Source organism: Meriones unguiculatus, chromosome 2 (genome assembly GCF_030254825.1).
Source record: "Meriones unguiculatus strain TT.TT164.6M chromosome 2, Bangor_MerUng_6.1, whole genome shotgun sequence".
In the NCBI taxonomy this organism is placed as follows: Eukaryota; Metazoa; Chordata; class Mammalia; order Rodentia; family Muridae; genus Meriones; species Meriones unguiculatus.
Window position 1 is genome coordinate 51,125,579 of NC_083350.1, and position 23,137 is coordinate 51,148,715.

The following is a 23,137-nucleotide window of genomic DNA, read 5'->3' on the forward strand; positions in this document are numbered from 1 at the left end:
TGCGTAAACACTGAGGCAAAGCAGTTGTATATAAAAATACAATTTTATTTCTCATCAAAAACCACCAGCTGCCAGCTGTAGTATCACATGTCATTAATCAACTTGCTTAAGAGGATGAAACAATACAATCATAAGTGCAAGACCACACTGGGGTACACAAAAAGCCACCGGCTTCTAAAACAAAATAGGTGAACCTAGAATAAATAGGCCGTAGAGGTCAGGGTGTGACAGTAAGCAGCGGAGTCATCCATGAATAGCTGTCTGCTGGAGAGCATGTATCCTCTCCTGAAGCTGGGTTTCTCCCTGATGCTTTTCTAGGGCCTGCAGCCCTGATTGCTGCAAGAAGGCCTGGGCAGCCTGAGGACAGAGGAGGACCAATATTTAGATCTTAAAACCCAATTCCTATACCTTTGTGGGTCAGCCCACTTCTTAGACAGTACATTCCTAACAGGATGAAGGTTCTGACCTTCAGCCCACATAGGATAGCTTTGCCCAGAGAAACAAATATAGGTAGGACTAGGAGAGAAGGGTGATGAAATCAGTGAAATGTGATGATCATAAGTACCAAAATGACATGGTGAAATCAGTGGCTTCTGAGCAAGGGACTGGAAGCCATACCCACCTCCGGCTGATACAGGAACAGCAGCTGCAGCAGCTCCAAACTCTGGCCTACTACTTCAGTGTCAGAGAGAACCAGTGTGTTGAGCAAGCAGGAGAGCAAGGGCCCTGGCCACAACCTCTGGCAGTAAGCTGGACCCTTCTCTACAACATTACACAGAACTGTAAGCACCTGCAGATAGATACCCCCAAGAAGGATGAAAACCAAGAATTATGATAGTATAAGCAAGGCTGACTATGTGCCCAAGCCCTATTACAGGCTCTTCTATGTGATCCCCACAACCTCTCAGATATTACCCATTTATTATAAGTGAGAAAATTGAAACTTCCAGTAGTTTGTTGGTTTGCCCAAGGACCATAAGCAGTAGTTTACAGACTGTGTGCTAGCTCCGAAACCAACCCACACCACCTCCCAGCTCTCGGAGGTACTGAAGAGCGCCGAGGTCTGTTCTTCCTATTTGCTTTGACCAGCAGTTCATGAGCTCAGGTTTTGATACCAATACATACCAGCATGCTAACCATGTTTGATAGTGGCAACAGCTGCAAGAGGGGCTCAATCAGATCCAGAGAGATCAAGGAGGTACAAAAAGTAGGACTATTTGCTGAAAAGGAAAATGTCACATGGAGTACCTTTAGTTCTGAACTGCTACCCTACAAATCTACCTACTACAGCCTAGACCATGGAGAACTATCCTCTATATTTAAAGGTCCAGATTCTGCTCAGTCTGAAGTACTGCTGCTATCATGCTCTCCAAATGGGGGGCACATGGGCCTTCAAGAACAAGAAACGTGTCCACTCTGATAGCTGCCAACTTGTCCCCGATGTGCAAGAAGACTTTAGCTTTGAGTCTCTACTCCCCTACACTCCATTTCATGAGCCCCTGACCACAAATTTAGCCCCCATGAGAACAAGAGTATCAGAGACTTCCTTAACCACAACTCTGAGGACCCAACATTTCCATATATCTGGTAGGGCTCGGTCGGGGACAGGATCTCCCAGGATACCCATCCTGTCTTTGAAGTCCCCTGCCCTTGGTTCTTCTCCCAGCCCAACTGGAAAAGTTTATTCCTACTTCATGTCTCCAGTAGTTTCAAGCTCTGGGATCTGGCTACTAAAAGACTAAACATTGCACCCAATACTCAACACGGTAACACATTCTCTAGGAAGTTAAGGAGGACACATTTGTATGTTCTATAGATGCACTCTCCGTGGGCAAGGAGCTGTGTCCACATGGGGGAGCTCTTACTGCATTTTTAGTCTCCTCAGTCCAGGAACTTGCCTAGAGTGGCCACCTGCCCCAGAATTTTCAGAATGACTAGGTCAGAAGAGGAGACCCTTGGCTAGGTGGGTCTACAAGTACGCTTTATCTGGAAGGTTTCCTGACTTAAGCTTTAATGGAGTTTTATTTACTTACTGAGCATCTTTGGCAATCCTGGGGAACAAGCTAAGGTTGAAAGACAGGAAGAGGTATGGGTAGGTAACCCTGAGCAAGAGGTAGGGATCCCTGAGATCACTGTCATCGCATCCTGAAGGGACTGAGTCCCAGGAATGTGGGGAGGAAAAAAAAACTGCCTGACAACCATGTGTAGGTAAGGGATGGTCTTCCTCCAAAGAGGAAGGACCTCTGCAAAAGGGTTATGAGATAAGAGAGCTTCACTGACAGGGTAGTCAAAAGGTGTGGGCCCCTCCATAGTGTTTGAACTGGGGCCCCAACCCCTGCCCCTTATTCTCCGCTTTGGCCTTAATAAATATTTTAATGATGATAAAAGACCAGGCTTGAGCAGAATGTAATACACACCAGTGAGGTTGTTGAGGAGCCAGAGGCCCTCAGGCAGCAAGGTAGGCTGTTTCTGAAGGAAGAACTGGAGAAGGATGAATAAGGCTGCCACAACTCGCTCGTCTCTGAGCTCCATCTGCTCTCCCATGGCCTCCACTGGCACTTCTGTTAACAGGTTGCTTAGACACCGAAGCACAGGGCATGCAAGCTACAAAGACAAGTTGAGGGTTGTGGAAGGAGAAAGAGGCAACAGATACAAAAGGGCAGAGTATAAAGAAAGTCTCAGAAATCCTTTCCACTTACCAGCTCTAGTCCCACATCATCCATTCTCTGGACAGCCCCAGCCAAGTCCAATAGCAACAGTGCCAAGGTGGACAGAGCCCCATGGGTGAGAAGCACAGCATTGTTAACCTGGCTAGGTAATAGGAAGCAAGCAGTCACTATCAAGTCAATCCTATGTTTAAGCTACAAACAACCTAGGTCTGTGGGTTTCCGAAGCCAAAGAAAGCACCAAGAGGGATGAAAATTCACCAAAGCACTTCCAGAAGCTAAATTCAGTATAAAAGTCATATGTAGAGAGCCCCAGAAAAAAACATTTTTCCAATTGTCCTGTTACCTGCAAATGATGTAATGAAGGCACCAGGCAAACTCCATAGCAACCCCAAGGTTCAGCTTCGGGCCTGGGTGCATCAGTCGTAGCATGTGCTGGGGAAGACTGGAGTCCAGAATAGAGCTGTCAGCAGAAGCAGACTGTGAGCAGGAACCACGGGGATACCAATGGCTCCTCTCAAACACCCCTAGTTGTCCCTAGCCAGATACAGGGAGCTGATAATGTGGAAATCAGATCTGATCAGGAAACCATGGGCTCCACTGCCAAGAGGGTCAGCATGGCTAGGCAGCTGTTTACTCACGGAATGATCTTCTCTGGAGCTTCCTTAGCCTGCAGAAGCTGGGACAAGGCATATCCAAGGGCTTCCAGCACAGCCACATGAGGGGACTAGAAACAGGCAGGAGGGAGAGAGGGATCTGACTGGAAAACGAGTCATAAGGACCCAGATTTTTCAACCCTTTGACAAAGGGCAGGGGTTGGAGCTCCCTACCTTCTTAAGCCAATGGAACATGTGGAGAGAAGCTAGGGGAGGCTTGCTAGGGAGAGACGGAGGAAACGCTCACCTGGATGCAGGCAGCCAAGGCTGGAACAATGCCCTGTGGCAGGAGCTGCTTTCGCACAGCCTCACTCTCCACGATAAGGTTCCCCAGTGTATACAGACACAGCTCCTGAGAGCAGGCAACAAAAGCACTGGGCTGGACTCATCTTACACCAAGCCAGGGACAGGAGGAGGATCCCTGTCCTTGAAGCTCACAAGAGAAGAGAGATGATAGGTATGGGCACAGTTTTTTGTTTGTTTTTTTTTTTTTCCTATATCTGCCAGTGCAAGCTGGCCCCAAAGGCATATATAAGCTCTAAGCCCAAGTAGGGTTAAAAGGTACAGGCCTTACTATGAAGTCTGAGCTGTGACCAGAGAGGTAGGTGAGGAGGTAGGAAGTAGCTGGCAGGCAGGCCTCAGCCACTGCAGACTGCTCAGAATGAGAGAGCTCATGTAGGCACCGAGCTGCCTCAAGCTGCAACAGGGCCCGGTTGCTGGTCAAGAGCCCGACAAGGGTCCGCATGCTGCCCTCCAGCCTACATGAATGACACCAGAACCCTGCTAAGCCTGTGGTCTATCCCCTTCACTCTCTTGTCCCTGGAAAGCCCCAGCCAGCTACTCCCATCACCCACACTGACCTGATGAAGGTTTGCTGTGTTTCAGGGTGCTGCAAGCCTCGACGAAGGCTGAGCAGAGCCTTCTCCCTCTCCTTTTCATCTGTTCCCCGTTGGGCTAGCCGAAGGAACTGCTGTACCTGAATCCCACAACAGGGAAGGGATGACATGTAATTGCCAGGAAGCTCATCATAAGTGTCTGTCTACCAATTTCATCTGTGACATCTTCAATATCACTACATACTCAGAACTTGTTATTAACAACACTATGGCCCAGCAGGATGGCACAAGCCTTTAATCCCCGCAAAGACAGGAAGATCTTGTCAAGTTTGAGGCCAGCCTGGTCTACATAGTAGGTTCCAGGACAGCGGGAGCTATAGAGAGAGACACTTTCTCAAAGAACAAAACAACAAACTAGTATGGCAACTAAGCACCATCTTTTTGGCAGGGGATCCTAGAACCAGCCCTATCACTAACTTCCAAAGAATCTGAACCTGTTTCATCAGCTGAAAAAATAAGAATGATATCTACTCTGCCTTCTTATAGGGTTATTTCCAGAATAATATTAAATGTTATTAAAAATATTAAATATTACAGAACATTAAACCTCTCCACCTGGCAAAACCTCCCTCCCTCCAGCTATCTTTCCATGCAAACTACACTCCAGTAACAGCTACAATGATGTGTTTTAATGCTTCCAAGCTTTTGCACATCTATTGCCTCTGCCCATGACAACACTCCAGACTCCTGTATCTTTCATATTTCTGCTCTTCATGGACTCAGGGAAGTTAGCACCTTCTGGCTTCCTCCAACAAATTTATGAGTTTTTCTTGTGCCTCATGTTTCCTCCTATGATAAAAATGGTAGGAAATCTGTTTCTTTCATTAGTCTTTGAACGCTATCTTGTCTTGTGTGCCTCAATGCTCAATGTCCTGCCATAAAGGAAGCATACATGTGTCATAGCCTAGGAGTAACTGCCGTAAAGTGATATGTAAACACAGACACTTCTAACGCATAAGCAGTGCCTGCTGGATGTACAGATTCTTTGACTTACTCTTTCAGTAAATCTGGACTAGAGATGGAGCACAGTTGGCTTGCTTGGCTTGTTCACATTTTTGGATTAGATTCCCAGCACCCCATAAACCAGTTTGGTCATGAACAACTGTAAGCCCAGCACTTAGGATGTGGAAGTAAAAGAATCATGGTTCAAGGTCACCCTCAGCTAAAGTGTGAGTATACCCTGGGGTACAAGAGACCCTGTCAAACAAAACAAACAAAAACAATAAACAGCTTTATTCCAAATATTGTGCAAGTGGATTTTTTTCCTTTTCTTAACAGAATCCTGCTATATAACCCAAATGCGCCTCAAACTCAGAATCCTTCTGCCTCAAACCCTAAATGCTGGGATTACGAGTGAGACACACCACACCTGCCTCCTATCCCCATCCATTCATATCGGAGGCCTGAATCTAGAGCCTCAAGCATGCTAGGCAAGCACTCTACCAACGCACTACAGACTACCCATTTGGTAGAGTTTGCAATGATGACAAGACAGGGTGTAATTAAATCTAGTTTGGAAAGCTGGACGTGATGGCGCACACTAGAACTTGAGCTGAGGAAGGATTGGCAGTTTGTGAGACACTAAGAAAACAAAACAAACTTTAGATGCAAAGACCTTGAGACAGAAGAGCAGCTGGTATGTTTCAGGAACTGAAAATAAGACAGTGGTTGGGTTGAGTCCCTGATTCGTCAGTAAGAGGTTAGAACATGCGTAGTTTAGCAGTCAATGGAAGGGTTTTGGTTTCTGTGTTTTAAAAACGAATCAGGGTAGCAAATAAAGACCCATTTAGAAGGGTACTGTCGTATCTGGGTGGTGGAGTCACCTATGATGGGGAGGCACGTAGACTCCGGAAATCTTTAAGAGGCTTAAACACAAAAGGCAAAGACTGGATTGATGATGGGCTGACCTAAGGATGAGGGCCACAGAGTTGTACAGGGTAATTAATTAATTCTGCTTCCGGCTTGATCCAGCGAAGAGCTGGAGGTGAAGAGAGGCTGACATTCGGGTTAGGGTTGCCCTGGCCCCTCACCTCAGCTTCCCCAAGGAGCACAACCGCACTCTGGCCTCCGGCTTCTTCCGGGGCATCTTCCCTCAGCAGCCTCTTGCTGACCAACTGCTGCTCCTTCCGCGCCTTCCGCAGGGCTGAGGCAGAGGAACAGCTCAGTTAGGGAGAGGAAGCTAAGCGGCACGTACTCGGGTCAGAGCCAGGGGTCTCCTTTCCCTACTCCCAATCGCACATTCGCATTCCCCTGGCTTCCTCGTCCGTTCGCACCTGCCTCCCGCTCCCGCCGGCGGCACCGCAGCTCCTCCACCCCGCACGCCAGCGTCCTGAAACGGCCTTGCCGCCGACTCCACATCGTGCTGGCAAGCAATAGCACGGCCTGAGGAGGCTGGTACTGCGCAAGCGCCAAAAAATACCCGCACGCCTAGTGAGAAGTCCAGTCTCTGCAAGGGGTGAAGGGTGGGGCTTGCGTAGGGGGCGGGACTCCGTTGTGAGGGCGGGGCGATTGTGCGAGGGGCGTGGTCAGACTGGAATTCCATAGCTGGTAGGTGGGTTTTGCTGTCTTTCCGCGCTCAAGTTTAAGAAAGAGATTAGAGCTTGGCCACCTTTGGCCCGCAGTGTCACCATCCGCTCAGCAAACAGCTTACTCCGGTGTCCTCCAGCCCGTTTCACCAATTACTCGGCTTCCACTGATGAGCACTTCCTAAATGTTTGAAACATAATATTCCGTTGAGGACCTGAGAAATGGCTTTAAGAGCTTGTACTACTGTTCCAGAGAGCCTGCCTGGGTCGGATTTGCAGCACTCGCCTCAGGCAGCTCACAACTAAGTACCTGTAAATCCAGTTCCTGTATGCATATGATGCACTTAAATGCATGCAGGCACGCTATACATACCATAAATATAAATCTTGCTGGGCATGGTGGCACAGGCCTTAAATTCCAACACTCAGGAAGCAAAAGCAGAAAAGTATCCGCGTTCGAGGCTATTCTGGCCCATTAGCGAGTTGTAGGCCAGCTAGGGCTACACAATAAAGTGATCCTGTCTAGAAAGAGGAGGGGTGAATAAAAATAAATCTCTTTACTTAATAAGTATTTGTTTATTTTTATTTTATGTTTATGTGTTTTGCCTGAATGTATGTCTGTACACTGCTAATGTGTCTGGTACCTGTGTGGCCCAGAAGACAGTATCAGATTCCCTGGAACCAGAATTAAAGACAGTTTTTAACTGCCGTATGTATGCTGGGAGTCGAACCCAGGTCCTCTGGAAAAGCAACCAATGCTCTTAACTGCTGAGCCATCTCTGCAGCTCCCGAAAAAAAGATAAAAAGATAAATCTTTTTTTTTTCACATGCAATGATGTTTTGCCTGCATGTATATTTGTATGAGGGTTACAGACAACTGTGAGCTGCCCTGTGGGTGCTGGGAATTGAACCTGGATCCTCTGGAAGAACAGCCAATGCTCTTGAACCATCCAACACCCCAAAAATAAATCTTTAAAAACCAAAATCCAAATTCCCAGCAACCACATGATGGCTCACAACCATTTTTAACGAGATGCAGGCAGAATGCTGTATAAATAATAAATCTTTAAAAAAAAAAAAACAGAAAACAAAATCGAGTGCTCCACTGGATGATCCACAAGGACCATTACCCCTACTCTATGGATAAGATTATAATTACCTCATGTCTCTGAATATAAGACACCCCCCCCCAACTTTTTGTTTTGTTTTGTTTTACAGAGACTTTGGATCTTTTTCTTTGGAGGATTTATTTATTCTATGTACACTGATGTTTTCCCTGCGTGTGTATCTATGTGAAGGTATCAGAACTCCTGGAGCTGGAGGTCCAGACGGTGGTGAGCTGCCGGGTAGGTGCTGGAAATTGAACCCAGGTCCTCTGGAAGAGCAGTCAGTATCTTAACTACTGAGCCATCTCTCCAGCTCTTTCTCTTTGTTTTTTAAAGATAAATAAGTCACCAGATTTTTAATGTCACCACTAGGTACTGAGTGAGGGGAAGTTCCTCACAATTCAAAATCCAATTGTGGCACACTAGGTGATATATGGCATGACTCTAGCTCTCTTCTTGAGTCTGGACTGTAAAGGCGCTTCACCTTACCCATACCAGGGACCTTCAGTTTGTCTCTTGAATGAGCACTGTTTCCTCCACTCCTGAGCTGAGGCACAGGCTGTTTCCTCTGTCTGGACCCTGTCTCTGCCCATTGCCCTTGCTTTCCCAGACATCAACCCCAAGATCCCAGCTCCAGGCCATATGTGCTTTCCTCTGCCTCTCAGGAGGCTGAGGAAGAAGGTGTGCCATAAGTTTGAGGCCATCTGGATTACATAGAAAAAATGCTCAATAAACCCTCCCCTACAACTCCAATGTCACATATTGCAGACAATTAGACCAGTGCCCTTCATACATATGGCTTCATAACTGTTAACCATGGTGTGATGGTTTGAAAAAATGTCCCCATAGTCTTGTGCATTTAAATAGTTAGTCCCCATTTGGTGCTGTTTGAGTAAGTTTAGGAGGTATGGCCTTGCTAGAGGAAATATGTCACTGGAGGCAGGCTTTACACCATTTCTGCTTCTCTCTCTCTCTCTCTCTCTCTCTCTCTCTCTCTCTCGTATTTGCGGCTTGAAATATGAGCTCTCCTGTCCCTGCCACCATGCCTGCCTACTGGCATGCTTCTTCACCAGTATAAATGATGGACTCTTATTGCTCTGGAATTGTAAGTCCCAAATAAACAACTTCTTCTACTATAAATTGTTGTACTGGCTAGTTTTATGTTAACTTGACACAAGCTATAGTCATCTGAGAGGAGGGAACCTCAACTGAGAAGATGTCTCCATAAGATCAGGTGTAGGCAAAACTGTGGGACATTTCCTTAATTAGTGATTCATGGGGAAGACCCAAGCCATTGTGGATGGGGCCACTGGGCTGGTGGTCCTGGGTTCTATAAGAAAGAAGGCCAAGCAAGCCATGAGGAGCAATCCAGTAAGCAGCACCCCTCCATGGCCTCTACTTCAGTTCCTGCCTTGACTTCTTGCCCTGACTTCCCTCAGTGATGAATTGTTGTTGCCTGGTAGTGTAAGACGAAATAAATTCTTTTTTTCCCAAGTTGCTTTTGGGTCACAGTGTTTCATCATCACAGCAAGAGAAACCTACAACATACCATTCTCCATCCCTTCTTCCTCCTTTCTCACTGTCCCTAGTCTACAAGTGGTTTTCCACCTCTAGAGACCTCTCTTCCTCAGATTTTCTCAGATTAAACCCATTCTGTTGAGAAGTCACTTGTTGCCTTGTGTTTTTTCTTTTACTGGCCCTTTTATAGCTGTCACTCAGTCATAGTGTAATCACTTGATGTTTTCCCCTCATACTTCGTTCCCAGCTCCGAGAGAATTAGTATTCTGGAGGCGTGAGAATTTTCTTTGGTGCCTCTATGGCTTAGGAAGTCACCAGTTAGTCAAAGTGCTGTAATGAAGGTCTTTAAAGAGAGACCTTGTTTTGGTCTCCTGTTTTTGGCTCTTGTTTTGGCTATCAGACTTTTGAAATAGTGGACTCCAAGAAACAGGAATTTCCCCAGAAATTTCTTGGTGGGAAAAGAGAAAACCTAAAGCCAAACATGTGCCTTTTCTCCTCATGCCAGGCAGAGGAAGAACTTGCTACCCAGAAAAAAAGTTCCAGGAATTTTATGCTGGGAAAAGAAGAAAAGGCTAAATAAAGCCTGGTGCTGGCTAGAGGAGGCCTTTGTCCTCCAGAAAAAGTGATTTCACACAGTTTTGAAGGCTCGTCAGACCACTTGCTGGGGAGATTGGGGCCCATGTAGTGATAGGACCACCTGAGTGGAGAGCTGCTTAGTGCGCATCCTCTACAGAAACTTCAGCCTCCACACAGGATCCTGAAGATAGATTGTGAGGGGCCACTGTATCTCTTCGCTCCTCTCCCCGAGGGGGTCATACCAAATAAATATCCTTTTTATGATCCCAAGTTCAGGAATAATACAAATGAAGAAAGAAAATTGTTCTTTTAAGAAAAGATTTATTTTGGGCTTGAGAGATAGCTTAGAGGTTAAGATCACTGGCTGCTCTTCCAGAGGACCCAGATTCAATTCCCAGCACCCACACGGCAGCTCACAACTGTCAGTACTCACAACTGTCAGAACTGTCAGTTCCAGGGATCCAACACTCCTCACACAGACATACGTGCAAGAAAAACACTAAAGCACATAAATAATGAAAAGGAATCGTTAAAAAAAAATTTTAATCTTTAAAAAGGAGATTTATTTTTATTTTATATGTATGAGTGTCCTGGCCATGGGTGTATACGTAAACACACCACTTGTGCGTCTATTGCCCACAGAAGCCAGAAGAGGGTGCTAGATGCCCTGGACCTGGAGTTGGAGATGCACTGAACCAACTCACCAGATTGAGAGCAAATACTTTTAGCTATAGGCATCTCTCTGGAAATTCACATCGACTTCCTTCCCCTGAATTTAGGTCGAACCCTTAAAGTCAGCCAATGAGGTCTGAAGTCTCTACCACAAAACGATCAGATGCTACAGATACTTAACATCCTGTACCATGTCTCCAAGCCCAATATCCACCCAGCCCGGGGACGATCCTTTACTGAGCACCTGTCATGCACCGTCCTATGGTGATGGAGTCAGTGTGTGGGCCCCTTCCTCTTGCAACAAGCTTGCGGCAGTGGCAGCTTCTCCTCCTCTGAATCGGGGGTCGGGGGAGGCAGGTACATGTCACTGCACGTGTGTGAAGGCATGAGGACAAGCTCATGGAGCTGGTTTTCTCCTTACACCTCTAGTGGGTTCTGATAATTGAACTCAGATGTTGGGCTTTTGTGGCAAGCACTTTACCGCTTCCTGGCCCAACAGAGTCTTTTAAGCCCACTCCTGGTAGAGAGCATGAAGTGAGGTCCCTGCCAAAACTGTGTCCTGCCTGAAGTGTTCATCCAAACAGCTACTGCCCAAACTGCCTTCTGCATCCATCTGTCTGGGAACACCAGGAACTCTGCAAGAACCAGCCCCACCACTTGGCTTTTAAAGCAGGAGCCTGGTTAGGGAGATGGCTGGGAGGGTAATAACTTTTTAAGCATGTGAGGATCTGAGTTAGTTTGAAGCCTCATCACTGGAGTTAGTAAGACAAATGGAACACCTGTACCCCAAGCTCTGGGAACGAGGCAGAGACAGGAGGATCTCAGGGCCAGCAATATAGCCAAAATGGTGGGTTCCAGGTTCAGTAAGACACCTTGTTTTAGACAAAGAAGATGGAAAGTAATAGGAGAAGACATTGGATCCCAGACTCTGGCCTCCACATGCACACACAAGTACGCACACACGGGGATTGGGGGGGCCACCCAGAGGTCAGGAAACTTGCCCAGATCTCACAACCTCAGCAGCGGAGTCGGGATTCAACACTAGCTCTCAATTTTGTGTATAATCAGCTCTGGTTAGTGAAGGTGGTCAGGGATGACACAGTGACCTTGCCCGGATCTGGGGCAAGACTCGGGAATGCTGGGACTGCTCAGCAGGAGGCACATTAGGCGGTACAGTCTGCCTTCTCGTTTTCTGGACTGAGGGCAGACAAGTAGCCATTCACCAATCAACATTTCCGTGAAAATAAAATATTTTCACGAGTCCTAGTGGCACATGCCTGTACACACAGGAGGCAGAGGCAGGCAGAGCTCTGAAAGACCTCGTCTGAAAAAGAAAGTGGGAGGGTTGTAGAAGGAGGGGCTGAGAGGAGAAGAGGGAGGGGAAACTGTGGTCAGAGGTAGGCATGTAATATATGAGAGAACAAATTTTAAAAAAATAAAGATAAGAGTGATAGATGAAGACAGTAGCGTCATTCCTTTGATCTGTGTAAGAGCATGCACCTCCTAACACACACACACACACACACACACACACACACACACACGATTCCCAAGTGGGACTTTCCACAGAGGTCTAGGAATACAAACCCGTGAGGGCTGTTATAATGGTATGGTTGCAGCCTTCCACCTATGGAACACTAGTTTCTTTTCTCTATCAGTACAAGTCATATAGTAGTTAATTCTCATTCATCATAGTCCAGCTTTAACTCCATGGTCACTGGAATTGTTCTTGGGAGAGAAAACGAGAGAGCAAAGTGCAAATGGAAAATGCTTCTTTCAGGCCAAACTGGTAGCTGGAGTTATGTCCCAAAAAAGCAGCTGCAAGGGAGTTCTCACACGGGAGTGCCTCCAAACCTTTAGAGATGGGACGGTGGGATTCCAAAGAAAGAAGCGCCAAATGCTTCAGTAAATCTAAAGCATTTCCTAAAGAACTTACCTACCAAGAGGGGCTGCAGCATCCTCAAGATGGAGTAAGAGAAAGGTGTTCCTCCTAAATATGTTTATGTCACAGGAAGTCTGTATGAGGGTTGGAAACTTAAAGTCAGTTTTCTTCAGTGTTTTAAAAACCTAAATACCTTTGTCAATGCCCAGAATCATTTAAAGCCCTGATTGGGTTCAGAAAAAAAAAAAAAAAAAGACATCTAACAAAAACACAGACTATCAAAGGCCCTCTAAATTTCTTGGTTAAGACAAGAAAAAAGGTTGGGGCTGGAGTGATGGCTCAGAGGTTAAGAATACTTGCTGTTCTTCCAAAGGTCCTGAGTTCAATTCCCAGCAACCACATGGGATAACCATCTATGGTAAAATAATAAATAAATCTTAAAAAAATAAAAGACAAGAAAAAAAGGACATGTGTGGTGTCCTACAGGGAAAAGTGCTTTAGAAAACACCTTGCTGTAGTTGGGCATAGTTTTTAATGCCAGGAGGCAGAGGTGGGTGGGTCTCTGTGAGTTCTAGGCTAGCTTGGTCTACATAGTGAGTTCCAGACCAACCAGGGCTATACAGTGAAACCCTCTCAAAAAAATGATGATGACGACAATGATGATAAAGACGATGATGATAAACCTTGCTTCAGTTTTAAGAATGACAATGTGATTTGGCCAATGTGTCACTGTCAAATACCACATTTTGCTTTGTTTTGTTTTTTTAAACAGGATCTCTCTTTATAGTCCTGGCTGTCCTGGAATTCCCTTTGTAGACCAGGCTGGCCTTGGCCTTGAACTCACAGAGCTCCACTTGCCTCTGCTTCCTAAGTGCTGCGATTTAGCTAGTTTAAAAAAAAAAAAAGATTGAACAAGCTGGACATTGTAGCTCCTATCTGCAATCCTGGCACTTGGGAGGCAGAGGCAGGAGGAAAATCATAAGTTTAAGGCCAGCCTGAGCTACACAGTGAGCTCCAGGCCAGATTGGGCTACTAAAGTGAGAGAACATGGGAAGAAAGAAGGAGAGGGAGAGAGTGTGGGAAGAGAATGAATTATTAAACAAGGGAATAATATGGGGAGAAGGGATGGTTGTTCTTCATACTAACTCTCATCCTTGAGCTTTACTCTCCCTCTGGAATCCACAGAGAAGTCAACCTCCACAAATGTCCAGTTACACTCTTAAAGAAAACCAAGAGCTTGGATTTGGATGGTGGGAAATCACTAGCAAGACTAGGGGAAGATGGAGCTGAATCGCTGGGACTGCAAGGGAATACCGATCCAAGGAAACGGTGTGGTTCATCCTTTTCCAGTATGTACCAGACAAACCAGAGGCACTTAGGTCAGCCTCCTGGCACAGAATGCCCTAGTGCCAAGAAGAAGTCTTCCTGTTTTGGTCCCTCCCGCAAAATACTTCATTGCAATATTTACTAGAAGTGAGTAGGGCTGTTAGGAGGAAGAGAAGTGGGGAAGCGATTGGAGCTCACAGTGGAGAGGACAGGGTGACATAACACCCCAGGGTTACATAAATTCACAGGGGCTGTCAAATTGGTCAGACGAGCAGAATCTGGAAGCCAGGGAACACCGCTGTACAGCAAAGAGACTGAAGCCTTTCTTTGAGGGATTGAAACGCTCAGAATCTACCAACCATGGTGAGTCAGACGGTCTGGGGTGGAACCGGGGCCACCCTGAGGCATCTCAGGGACCGGCTGGAGTCTCCCTGACCCCTGCTGTCTCCTCAGGAGCGTGTGCCGGGCTTGCTGCTGTTGCTGCTGCCCCTGGTGCGTGCCTCTTCCGCCACCACGCCAGATCCCTGTGAGCTGGATGAGGGCAGTGTCCACTGCGCCTGCAACTTCTCAGAACCGCAGCCGGATTGGTCCAGCGCTTTCATCTGTACCGGGGCGACGGACGTGGAGTTCTCCGGCGGCGGACGCAGCCTGGAACACTTTTTAAAGCGTGTTGACACGGAAGCAAATATAGGGCCATACACTGATCTTGTCAGGTCCCTGTCCTGGAAGCGGCTTACCTTGAGGGCCGCGCGGGTTCCTGCTCCGCTTCTATTCGGAGTCCTGCGTGTACTCGGGTATTCAGGCCTCCAGGAACTAACTCTTGAAAACCTCGAGGTAACCGGCACAGCGCAGCCGCCGCTTCTGGAAGCCTTGGGACCCAATCTCAACACCTTGCGCCTCCGCAACGTGTCGTGGGCGACAAGGGATGCTTGGCTTGCAGAACTGCAACAGTGGCTAAAGCCTGGACTCAAAATACTGCATATTGTCCAGGCACACTCGCTCAACCTTTCCTGCGAGCGGGTCCGTGTCTTCCCTGCCCTTGCCACCTTAGACCTGTCTGACAACCCCGAATTGGGCGAGAGAGGACTGATCTCCGCTCTCTGTCCCAACAAGTTTCCGGCACTCCAAGTTTTAGCACTGCGCAACGCCGGGATGGAGACGCTCAGCGGCGTGTGCTCTGCACTGAGCGCAGCGAAGGTACAGCCGCAGGAACTGGACCTTAGTCACAATTCACTGAGGGATACTACAGGCGCTCCGAGGTGTGACTGGCCCAGCTCGCTAAACTCTCTCAATCTGTCTTTCACTGAGCTGGAGCAGGTACCCAAAGGGCTACCAGCCAGCCTCAGAGTGCTGGATCTGAGTTACAACAGACTGAATAGGAAACCTAGGCCAGACGAGCTGCCCAAGGTGGGTAACCTGTTGCTTAAAGGAAATCCATTTTTGGACCCTGAATCCTACTCGGAGACGCAAAACTCTGGTGCAAGCAATTCTTTCAAATCAGCCCCTATGCATTCAACCCTGGCAGTGGGCCTGTCGGGAGGGCTGACTGTGCTCAGAGGGGCTAGGCTCTTTGCCTAACACCTAAGGGAGAAAAAGGAATGTTTACGTTGTCCTGGCTTCCGAGGGTCCTGGTCAGGATGATCAGCACTTCTTAACCAACAAATCTTCTGCCTTACCTTATTAAAATCTTAAGCAACGATGTACGGGGAAGAAAGACAGTCAAAATGGCTCAAAGGGTAAAGGCCACCAAGCTTGACACCTGATTTTAATTCTCAGGCTCCACATGGAAAGAACTCACCCCTGAAACTTGTCCATCTGACCTCCACACACATGCTGTGACCAGGTGTGTGTCTATATATATGTCATACACACAAACATGCTCACAAAATAAATATTAAAAAAAAAAAAAAACAATCTGTTGGGTCTGTGTTTATTGTTGTTTTGGGTTTGTTGTTTTGTTTCTGTTTTTGAGACAGTCAGGCTGACCGTAGACTTGGCTGACCTCAGACTCACAGAGATCTGCCTGCCTCTGCCTCCTGAATGCTCTGCTTAAAAGGATGTGACTCCATGCCCTGTTTAAATAATCCTGAACCTAGAGTCCATGCCATTCATTCCACAGATTTGAGTATCTGCATCAGGCTCAGTGCTAGATGAGGAATTCATTCCTTAGACTTTCTCCAACTCCCTAGAAATCCTACCTCTTCTCAAGAAAAAAAATTGCAGGGCCAAAAGGGACAAAGAAGTGTGCTCAGGCTAGAGCTGTGGAAGACAATGAGTCTGTAGCCAGGGCTTTCAGAACAGATTACTGGCACTTGCGTAGTTAATGGTAATTGTGGTGGTTTGACTGAGAATGGCCCTCACAGACTCATATGTTTAAATACTCGATCCCCAGTTGGTGCAACTGTATGGAAAGAATTAGGAGGTGTGGCCTTGTTGGAGGATGCATGTTACTGGGGTTTCCAAGAGCCCAGGCCACCCCCAGGTAGCCCTCTGCCTCCTGCTTTGTGATCAAGACATGAGTCCTTTCCTATGCCAGCTCCCACACTCCATACCATGACTGTCATGGACTCTAACTGATCTTCTAAACCCATAGTTCTCAACCTCCCTAATGCTGCAACTCTTTAATACAGTTCCCCTGTTGTAGTGACCCCCCCGTTCATAAAATAATTTTCACGGCTACCTCATAACTTCAATTTTGCTACTGTTATGAATCGTAATGTGAATATCTATGTTTTATAAAGGTCTTAGACGTCCCCTATGAAAGGGTCATTCAATCCCCAACTTCAAAGAGCCAAAGGTAATAAAACCCCCCAGCCATTTTTTTATACTCTTCCTTTCTCTCCCATACCCAAGAGGATAGGAACAGAGATGCCTCCTGACCTACAAAAGCTTTGAGTTTTGAAATTCTAGGGGTCTTTGTCCCTCGTATAAAACCTCCCTGACTTTCACCATGTCAAACCCTCACCCAACAATGGGGGATTTGGGCATTGGAAACAGGTGAGACTGTCTATCTTCACACCAGTGGTCTGTTCTGGATATAAACGTGAGGATAGCCCTTCCAAACTGATTGGTCTTATCCCTTAGCCATAGTTAGTATCAGAGAACTGGTCATCTCAAGATAGTTTCATTTGAACAGTTTGATCATACTTCACCAGTGTGCAAAGATGAACCATAAGCATACTATGCTTTCACATGACCCCCAATCCAGTTAGACTGGCAGACATAAAAGAAAGGTATAATTCAAGGAGAGGGAAGAATCAACTCTATATTGGAAGGAATTGCAGAAAATGAAACATTTAATTTGCATCTTACAACATGACTGTCACTTTTTTAGCCCAGAACCTGAAAGCAGACAAACAAAACTGAGTTAGAAAGAGCTAAAGATCATTGTGATGAAAGCTGGGCGTCTTTATTCCTTTAAGTACCCACTCCTTGCTGCACTGCACTAAACCTGGGGAACTGAGCAGCAGAAAGCAGAAGGCCCCTCTCTTGCGGAGTACAGATTATAGTTGGATATGAATGCTATAGACTAAATAGTTGTGTCCCTTCAAAATTCATATGTTTCAGGGCTAGGGACATAGTTTAGTTGGTAGAGTGCTTGCCTAGCATACACAAAGCCCTGGGTTCAATAACTATTGCCACATAAGTCCTGTAATCCCAACATTCAGAGATGGAGGCAAGTGGATAAAAAGTTCAAGCTCGTATTTGGTTACATAGTGAGCCTGAGGCTAGCCTAGAATATACAAGATCATGTTTTTTAATAACCCACTGAAATTCATCTATTGGAAGCTGGGCATGGTAACATGTGTCTATACCTCCAGCACCCAGGAGGCTAAGACAGGAGAATTATGAATTCTGAGCTACACAGTAGAACCCTGTCTCAAAAAACAAACACACGTTCATTTGTTGAAGCCCTAATCCACAGAGTAGCAGTATCTGGAGATGAGGTCCCCAAGGAAGTAATGAGGTTAATCTTAAAGGTGAAACCCTGATCCAGTAGAATTAATATCCTTATTAGAAAAGATGCTGAGAGTCTACACACATGTTCCCTTATCCTTCAGGTGAGAATATGAAATGTGAGAAGGAAGTAAGCCCTCACTAAAACCCTCTCACAACTGTCTGTGTAATTCTAGTTCCAGGGGGTCTGATGTCCACCTCTGGCCTCACAGGGCACCAGGTACACACATGCTGTATATACATACATGTAAACAACGCACTCATTTACATTAAATAATTTTTACAAAAAAAATATTATAAAAATGTAAGACATCGAAGAGAGCCAGGCATAGTGGCACCTTTGATCCCAGCACTCAGGAGGCAGAGGCAGGTGATCTCTGTGAGTTCAAGGCTATCCTGCTTGACGTGGAGAGTGCCAGGACAGCCACAGCTACATAGAGAGACCCTGACCCAGAAAGAAAGAAAAAGAAAGAAAGAAAGAAAGAAAGAAAGAAAGAAAGAAAGAAAGAAGAAAGAAAGAAAGAAAGAAAGAAAGAAAGAAAGAAAGAAAAGAGAAATTGGGAAAAAGGGAAAAGCCCCCCAAAATTGGGAAAGGGCATCCAAGAGGGGGAAAGCCATTAAACTTCCTTTGTCATGGAATTTTTATAGAGTAATGGTAGAAACTGGACAAAGCTGAAGTAATTTCTGTTAAGACTGGCTAATTTCTCTGATATCACAGGTCAAACGCTCACTAATCATGTCCCTCTGGCCCAACCAGGAAGATGGTCATGTTTGCTGATGTGCTGCCACCCAGTTCAGGGTATTTGAAATCCCCTCTGCTCATTTCCAACTGAAGCTTTGACTGAGTTGCCACCTGCTAGTCATTCGTCCAGTGCTCCTACCGGCTGACCTTGCAGTCGACTCATTGCTGTTAATTATACTAAGCTGTCTTTGTTCTCACAGTTACAGGCGCAGCTTGTAGTTTTATGATGGCAGACTTAACTCCTACCCCTCTTCCAAGATGTGGCTGCAGTCTTTCTTGGTTACTTTGTGTTTAGCACCTTATCTATGGAGTGGAGAGAAGCTTCTTATTGGGAGATCTTTACTTAGAATTAAGTCTGTTACAATTTGAAGTATTAGAAGCAAGACTATACAAAAGGACAATAGTGTATTACATATGACCCTCAAGAGTTTCAGAGTGGAGGTAAGGTGAGGGAGGGGTACAGCCTGGCCCAGATCCTTGTCCTTCTTATCTGTCTAGCTTGACAGTCTTAAATCTAGTGACAAGCCCTTTTACTCATCTTAATTGGCTTGCTAAACTCTGCTGTTTTACTCTTCAATCTTCCTTTTAATTCCAGCATCTATTTTTTTAAAGATCTATTTATTTATATATATATGAGTGCTCTATTTGCATGTAGGCCTGAATGACAGAAGAGCGCATCAGACAGAAGGCATCAGATCCCATTATAGATGGCTATGAGCCACCATGTTGTTGCTGGGAATTGAACACAGGACCTCTGGAAGAGCAGCCAGTGCTCTTAACCCTGAGCCATCTCTCCTCCTCCCCAGTATCTATTCTTACTGTAACACACGTGAGCCACTTGTAGTTTTCTCCATGCACTTTTCACTCACTACATACCCAGAGATAGCTCTTGCATCAGTGGGAAAAAACAGTCAAGCAACTGTGATAAATAAGACCAGGAGTCTCCCTTATTCAGCTCTGAATCCCCAATCCTCAAAGTGGCCAGCATCTACATGAATACCCTCAAGTGCTCCAACCTTTACTGAAAGATTGACTGAATGAGAAGGACAGGTTTAGAACTGGGTGTTGCTTTCATGATGACATGGAAAACAATACTAACTAGCAGAGATAAGTCAAAGGAGACTTTCGAGACTAGAGATTAATTCTGTGGCCTTCTTCCAGGGTTAAGACATGTGATATAGAGATGATATGGAGATAGAGATAGAGAGAGAGATAGAGAGAGAGATAGAGAGAGATAGAGATAGAGATAGAGATAGAGATAGAGATAGAGATAGAGATAGAGATAGAGATAGAGATAGAGATACATATTTTTCTGGACCTCACCAGCTGTCTAGAGAGAACATTCATTCATCTAAGGTTGAAATGAGAAGTACAAGGCATCCCAGAGAAGACCCAAGATTGAGAAATTTGAGCTGATAGAGCAAGGTTGGCAATGCACCCAGGAGGAGATGGAAGGAAGTGGAGAAAGGAAGAGGACAGAATTAAGGGAAGTGAGGGTTCCCCCCACACTTTGTGGTAAGATATCTTATGCTGAATGGCTTTTTTCTGCTGAAGGGTAAAATGTAGTCATAGGGCTCTTCTGAGCCAAAAATCTGGTTCCTTCTAGCTTCTTCCTTCTGGCTGCTTCTTTTGCGTGTCTGGCATTGGAGCTAAACATACCCTAGGACTTTTTCTCAACTCCCAGAAGAGTTTTACCCTGAAACAAATACACTATGTGTACTCTCTTATTCACTCTATTCCTTCCAACCTACACACTGCAGACACATTTTCTAATGCTCATTCCCCCATCTCATACAAACATTTTTAAACCACTTAAAATGATATTCTCTAAAGGACATTTGAGCTCTGATTTAAATTGTTGTGGCAAAACTTTTTGAGGCTATGTTATGTAGTTAGGCAGCCTTCAAACTGGAAATCCTGTTTCTACCTCCTGGGTCCTGGGTATTGGTAACCATTAAGACATTTCTTAAGTCGCTAGTTTTCTTTCTTTTTTCCTCCTTCTCCTTCATTTATTTGTTTGTTGTTTTTGAGACAGGGTTTCTCTGCATAGCCCTGGGTGTTCTGGAACTCACTCTGTAGACCAGGCTGGACTCACACTCAGAGATCTGCCTGCCTCTGCTCCTGAGTGTGGGATTGTATACATGCACCACTGTGCTCAGATTGGCTTACCTTCTTCAAACCAATGTAATACTCCACATCAAAGGAATACACTTTTTCTATGATTATTTTAACAGAGCCAAATAAAAATTTGACAACATCGAACACCTTTCATGAAAAACATTGAACAAAAGAAAAATGTAGGGAAGTTTCCTCTCATGGCTATGAATGTACAGAAAAATGTCAGCTAAGGCCATATTTCATGATGAAAAACTAGATCTCTTTGCCGTGAGATCACCAACAACACAAGAATGTATGTTTTCAAAGCCTCTAGTCAACAGTTGACTAGAGGTTCTGGTCATGATAATTCATCATAAGAAGTATGGCTTCATTTCAACAAACAAGGCAATCTGGGAAGGTAGCTCAGGAAAGTGCTTGCTGAAAAAGCACAAGGACCTGAGTTCAGATCCCCAACACCCTTGTGAAAGCCAGGCATGGCAGCAGGCGGCTCTAACCGCAGCTCTGCTGGTAGGGAGCAGAGAGGCAAGTGGGTCTGAAGGCTTACAGTGAGCTCCAGCCAGGTTCATTGAGAGAGCTTATCTTAAAAACTAGTGTGAAAAGTTGGAGCTGGAAACACAGATCAGCAGTTAAGAGCACTTGCTGCTCTTGCAGAAGACCAAGGTTCGCCTCCCAGCACCCACATAGCTTCTCACAACCACCTATAACTCCAGTTTCAAAGGACCCAACACCCTCTTCTAGCCTATTTAAGCAACAGGCACACGTGTGGTGCACATACATACATGCAGGCAAATACATATACATAGAAAATAAAAATAAATATCTGGGTGGTTCTGGCACATGCCTTTAATCCTAGCACTTAGGAGGAAGAAGCAGGTGGATTTCTGTAATTTCAAAGTCAGATGAGTTTTAGGACAGCTAGAGTTATGCAGAGAAACCCTGTCTCAAAAAGCCAAAATAATAGTAATAAATATTTTTAAAAGATAATAGATGAAAATTGATAGAGAATATACTTAAGGTTGACCTTTGGCCTCCACCTGCATGGCACAGCTCACCCACGCACACACATGCAAACACACTTACATGTAAACAAAATATATACATATATGTTTGTGTTTTTCACATTGTCAGAATTTATTAAGTAACAATAAATTCACAAACTGCATCAGCTTCATTGGCAGCAACCTGTCAAGCAGCTCTGATTTTCTTAGATAATTGACCGAGGTAAACTCTAGTTCTTTGCTTTGTTTTGTTCTGTTTCCAAAACAGGAACTTACTATATAGCTCTGGCTGTCCTGGAACTCACTATGTAGTCCAGGCTGGCCTTGAACTCACAGAGATCTGCCTGTTTCTCCCTCCCAAGTGCTGGAATCAAAGGTGTGCATCACTATGCCTGGCATTAACACAATTTTAAGTACTAAAACTAACCTTTAGATCACACATTACACACCACATAGCAAATCTCCTCCGATATATATGAATATTTAAGTTATAGAAAAGGCTACAGAATGGACCAAGTAGATCCAAAGAGGTGAAGCCTGACTGTGGGTAAGCAGAAAACTGACAGGGAAGCAACAGGGACCTCTGGGGTGGTGGGTGACCCTGATGGAGGTTTGCTGGAGGTGGTGCTGCAGAGTCAAGACACAGGGGTCAGAGTTGAGTCAAGGTTCAGAAGTAAGCTGAGATGCAAAAATAATGTGCAGTACCAAAGGAAGCCACTGAGACAAGGGCAGGTAGGTACCTTGAACCCTGACTAGGGGCATCAAAGGAATGAAGAAGGGGCAGGTACACAGACACTGGTACAGAAAACTGGGGTCAGCTGAACTGTGCACACTCTGATGAAGTGGCTCCACTAGAACCTCAAAATATTTATTATGATTGGCTCGGAGGGAGGGGCTAGCTAGTCTCCATAGGAGGAGGAAGTTACAGATGCTAGTTTTTGTAGGTTTTTTAGGTTGTGTGGAGTGTTCATCTGTCATCTGTAAACACTTGTACTTGGACCACAGAAAAGTGCTGGCTAGTTTTATGCCAATTTGACATAAGCTATAGTTATTTGAGAATTCATGTGTCCGTAAAATTAGGCTATTTCTTCATTGATGATTGGTGCAGAGAGGGCCCAGTCTATTTGTGGATGGTGCCATCCCTGGGCTGGTGGTCCTGGGTTTTATAAGAAAGCAGGCTGAGGGCGGAGAGATAGATGACTCAGCAGTTAAGAGCACTGTCTGCTCTTCCAGAGGTCCTGAATTCAATTCCCAGCAACCACTTGGTGGCTCGTGATCATCTATAATGTGATCTGATGTCCTCTTGTGGTAAGCAGGTGTCCATGCAGATAGAACACTCATATACATAAAAATAAGTAAAGAAAGCAGGCTGAGCAAGCCATGAGGAGCAAGCCAGTAAGCAGCATCCCTCCACGACCTTTGAATCAGCTTCTGCCTCCAGGTTCCTGCCCTGTTTGAGTTCCTGTCCTGACTTCCTTCATTGATGAACTGTGCTGTGA

General features: G+C 45.6%; 2 protein-coding genes across 2 annotated transcripts; one reads left to right on the forward strand and one right to left on the reverse strand.

Moving 5' to 3' along the window:
- Positions 1-24: 24 nt before the first annotated feature.
- On the reverse strand, positions 25-6,883 carry Tmco6 (transmembrane and coiled-coil domains 6). Its single transcript, XM_021651712.2, has 12 exons — positions 6,492-6,883; positions 6,249-6,361; positions 4,183-4,298; positions 3,897-4,080; positions 3,570-3,674; positions 3,308-3,393; positions 3,013-3,129; positions 2,700-2,811; positions 2,418-2,604; positions 1,126-1,220; positions 623-790; positions 25-357 (listed from the first exon to the last, which is right to left on the reverse strand). The coding sequence occupies exons 1-12, from the start codon at positions 6,574-6,576 to the stop codon at positions 244-246; spliced, it is 1,482 nt and encodes a 493-aa protein (XP_021507387.1). The 5' UTR covers positions 6,577-6,883; the 3' UTR covers positions 25-243.
- Positions 6,884-13,993: 7,110 nt separating this feature from the next.
- Cd14 (CD14 molecule) lies at positions 13,994-15,734 on the forward strand. The gene is made up of 2 exons (XM_021651683.2): positions 13,994-14,186; positions 14,277-15,734. Exons 1-2 carry the CDS (start codon positions 14,184-14,186, stop codon positions 15,399-15,401), a joined length of 1,128 nt encoding a protein of 375 aa, XP_021507358.1. The 5' UTR covers positions 13,994-14,183; the 3' UTR covers positions 15,402-15,734.
- The last annotated feature ends 7,403 nt before the right edge of the window (positions 15,735-23,137 follow it).

Excerpts from the sequence above, each read along its gene's own strand:
- Tmco6 (XM_021651712.2), bottom strand. The coding sequence starts at position 6,576 with ATGTGGAGTCGGCGGCAAGGCCGTTTCAGGACGCTGGCGTGCGGGGTG. Across the intron at positions 6,362-6,491 it reads CCGGCGGGAGCGGGAGGCAG|CCCTGCGGAAGGCGCGGAAG; the intron begins GTGCGAACGGAC and ends CCTCTGCCTCAG. Across the intron at positions 4,081-4,182 it reads ACACAGCAAACCTTCATCAG|GCTGGAGGGCAGCATGCGGA; the intron begins GTCAGTGTGGGT and ends TCATTCATGTAG.